The sequence below is a fragment of the Watersipora subatra genome, chromosome 10, assembly GCF_963576615.1.
Source record: "Watersipora subatra chromosome 10, tzWatSuba1.1, whole genome shotgun sequence".
NCBI lineage: Eukaryota > Metazoa > Bryozoa > Gymnolaemata > Cheilostomatida > Watersiporidae > Watersipora > Watersipora subatra.
The window spans coordinates 47,862,499-47,865,869 of record NC_088717.1 but is presented as its reverse complement, the minus strand read 5'-3'; the positions used below and the strand labels follow the sequence as shown (position 1 = coordinate 47,865,869).

At 35.9% G+C, this 3,371-nt stretch overlaps 1 protein-coding gene across 1 annotated transcript; it reads left to right on the top strand.

Moving 5' to 3' along the window:
• The first annotated feature begins 949 nt into the window (after positions 1-949).
• LOC137407162 (zinc finger BED domain-containing protein 4-like) lies at positions 950-2,209 on the top strand. The gene has a single exon (XM_068093764.1). It carries the CDS (start codon positions 950-952, stop codon positions 2,207-2,209), a length of 1,260 nt encoding a protein of 419 aa, XP_067949865.1.
• Positions 2,210-3,371: the final 1,162 nt, after the last annotated feature.

Genomic DNA, 3,371 nt, shown 5'->3' with positions numbered 1-3,371 from the left:
TCACGTGCAATCAATTAAAAATCTGTTTTACTAAGTATTTCCATTTCTTATCATTTTTCAAAACGGAAAAACCAAATTGCTATCGTCATGGCAATAACAAACTCACTGCGTTCTTTCAATGCAAAGAGAGCGTCGGAAATTTTGGAAGAGTTGGATTTATTAAACAATTTATACTTATCTTGTAGATAATTTTTGAAAATTAGTTTGAATTAATTTGGTCAGAATAGCGAATTTAATGGGGTAGTGAAAAAGTTGAAACGAAAACCATGTTCATTCACAGGTGCTGCTAACGTTTTTGTCTTGGTTAACACAAACAACAACAATGCCAGCAGCGCCTGTGTGCAGTCAAACAGATATATCATATAATTGAGTAAGTTTACTTCCTTTTCTAAACATCCAGAACAAAGCTGTACTGCCAAATAGTATTAATTCTATTACTACTTATCCCCTTTCTTTAGTGCCACATGAGCATATACCAAACAAACCAAATATTGCTAGTGCCAGGTGTACATTTATCTTTTCAGCTTGCTTTTTTCTTTAATTTTTTTATTCTTACTTTTTATTTTGGTTTTTGCAGAATTATGGCTAAATCAGAAACAGAAGAGTTTTAGAAGTAAAGTTTGGGAATATTTTGAAATTGATTCAGATGAGCCATCAATGGCAAAGTGTTTAGAGTGTGCACAGCTTGTTAGTAGGGGAAGTACTGACAAGAAGAACTTTAATACTACAAACCTTTCTAACCATTTAAAAAGAAAACATTTTTGTTTGTATCAGTCACTTATTTGTGCTCAACAGAAGGAAAAGGCTGGGCAAGCTATGAAATCCCAGGCTGCAGTTACTAGTATGTACTACTAGCAAACAACCAAAAATTACTGAAGCTTTTCTTGCAGTCAAATCGTGGGGCTCTGATTCTAAAGATGCTGTAAAGTTCAACAGATTAGTTGGAAAAATGATTGCTTGTGATGACCAACCAATTTCAATGGTTGAAAGGGAGGGATTCAAATTATTGATGGCCGAAGCTTTGCCTAGATACAAAATACCTGGCAGGACTTACTTTACTGAGAAGGAAATACCAAACATGTATGCTGAAATCCAACATAAACTACAAAATATGATTACAGAATTGCTTGAATCAAATGGGTATATCAGTTTCACAACTGATATCTGGTCGAGAGATAACGGTGAGGGATCGATGATTTCTTTCACAGCTCATTTCCAACTTCCAAGTAAGACTGATGCCATTAACAAACCAAGGACTTTGAATGTTCGGAGCTTTGAAGGTAGCCACACAGGAGATGCAATAAGCGAAGCATTGCTAGGGTTTCTGAATGAGTGGAACACCGCTACTCATCAAGTACACGGTGTTGTAACTGACAACGGAGCAAATGTAAAGGCAGGTTTGAGGAAAGCTAAACTACCTGGAGTACCTTGCGCCATACATACACTGCAGCTAGTTGTGGAAGAAGGGTTGAAGGCACAAGATGATATAATGGACACTGTTGCTAAGATGAGACGAGTTTCTGGTCACTTCCGCCACTCATCTTTGGCTAACGACCACCTTGAAGAGATGCAGAAAACTTATCATTGTTCCATTCACAAAATGGTGCAAGATGTTGCCACTCGGTGGGACTCAATGTACAATATGATTAGTAGAATGATTGAGCAGAAGAAAGCATTAGTTGGCTATGATTCCGAGTATGGGCTTCCTGTACATCTCCTTAACAGTGAGTGGATCATTGCAGAAAATCTCTTACGCATGCTAGAACCATTTCAGCGAACAACTAAGGAGTTTAGTCACAACGGCTCATCAGTATCTCAGGTCATTCCGTTTATTGAGATTTTGAAACTTGAAATTGAGAACCAAGAAAGTGGCAGCGTAGTTCAGGCTGCAAAAGAAATAATGGCAAAAAAATTGGCAAGCAGGTTTCAGCCAGCATATTCTAACCAAACATACATTGTCGCTACCTTGTTGGATACAAGATTCAAAGCAGAATTTTTGGATGCGCTTGCTGTAGAGTTGGCCACAGATGAGATCATGTCTTTAACAATGAGTGAAAAGAAGCCAAATGTCACTGAAGCAGTGAGCATTGCTGATGAAAATAGTTCTGACAAAAGCTGTGACCAACCTCAAGAGAAGCGGCAAAGGTTTAGCATGTGGGGCTCCTTACATAAAGTGCAACAATCTAAGAAAGCAGAAAAAGAAAGATGAACAGGATAACTCCGACTGTGCAGTCCAGAGAGAACTGCGTACGTATCTTGATGAAGATGTGCTAGCAATTGATAATGGTAGTAATGAGTTCCGCTTCCACCCACTTGAGTTTTGGAACCAGAATCAAAGCAGGTTTCCTAAAATAACCCTAGTGGCTTATCGATATTTATCTTGTCCGCCATCATCTGTGGCAAGCGAATCCCTTTTCAGTACTACTGGCTACATCGATAGGGATAGGAGAAAGAGACTTCTCCCTGAAAGACTCGAATCATTAACAACTATAAAAAGAAACATTGCTTTGCTCTAAATTTGTAGAGAGAGAGAGAGGGCTGTACCCCGAAGTTACGAACATTAATTACTATTATTAATTACAAATAATAAAAAATAAACTATTTTGTTCCTACATGCATGGTATGTCATTATGTGAATATATATATTTTCTTTCCATAAATAAATACAAACAAGTACATTTATTAGTATTTATTAGAGCTGGACAACAATTACAAAAATTAATAAAAAATTAATAACTGCTCTCAACCAGTTAATCTCCCATTAAACTTCGAATTAATCTAGCAACAACCTGCATATTCGAAAACAAATGATTCAGCGACATATTAATTATATTTGATACATTTATTGTTAACATGAGTACATATTATGTACAATGTACAGAATTTATAATTTAATAATTATTATGAGTATGAAATAGTCGATGCAAGTCTATAACTAAGCCAGTCGAGAGTTGAGGCTCTAGTTAAATGACTCGAGGATTAGTTGCTGTGGCTGATTGTTTGCTGGTGATGATTTCCGAGGGATAGGGTGAGAATTGGTTAGATGATATCTCAGTGATGATGTGCTGGGGTGGTAAGCAAATTCTTTCTGGCATATATTGCACTTCACTTTCTTGTTTATGCTTCCAACAACATATGAAAATGCGCTATCTAGTTTAGAAAACATTTTTCCGCTTTCATGTTCCAATAAAGTATCAATAATATGTTACTAACATTCTAAAACTGAAATATTATTGTGATTTTTTAAAAATAAAAAATCATCTATATTTTACATAAATACTAAAAATACCAACAAAAAATGAACTAAGATATTATATAATACTGAAATCGCTTTTGTCGCTATTACCTAGAAACATGTTCTAACAACTAAC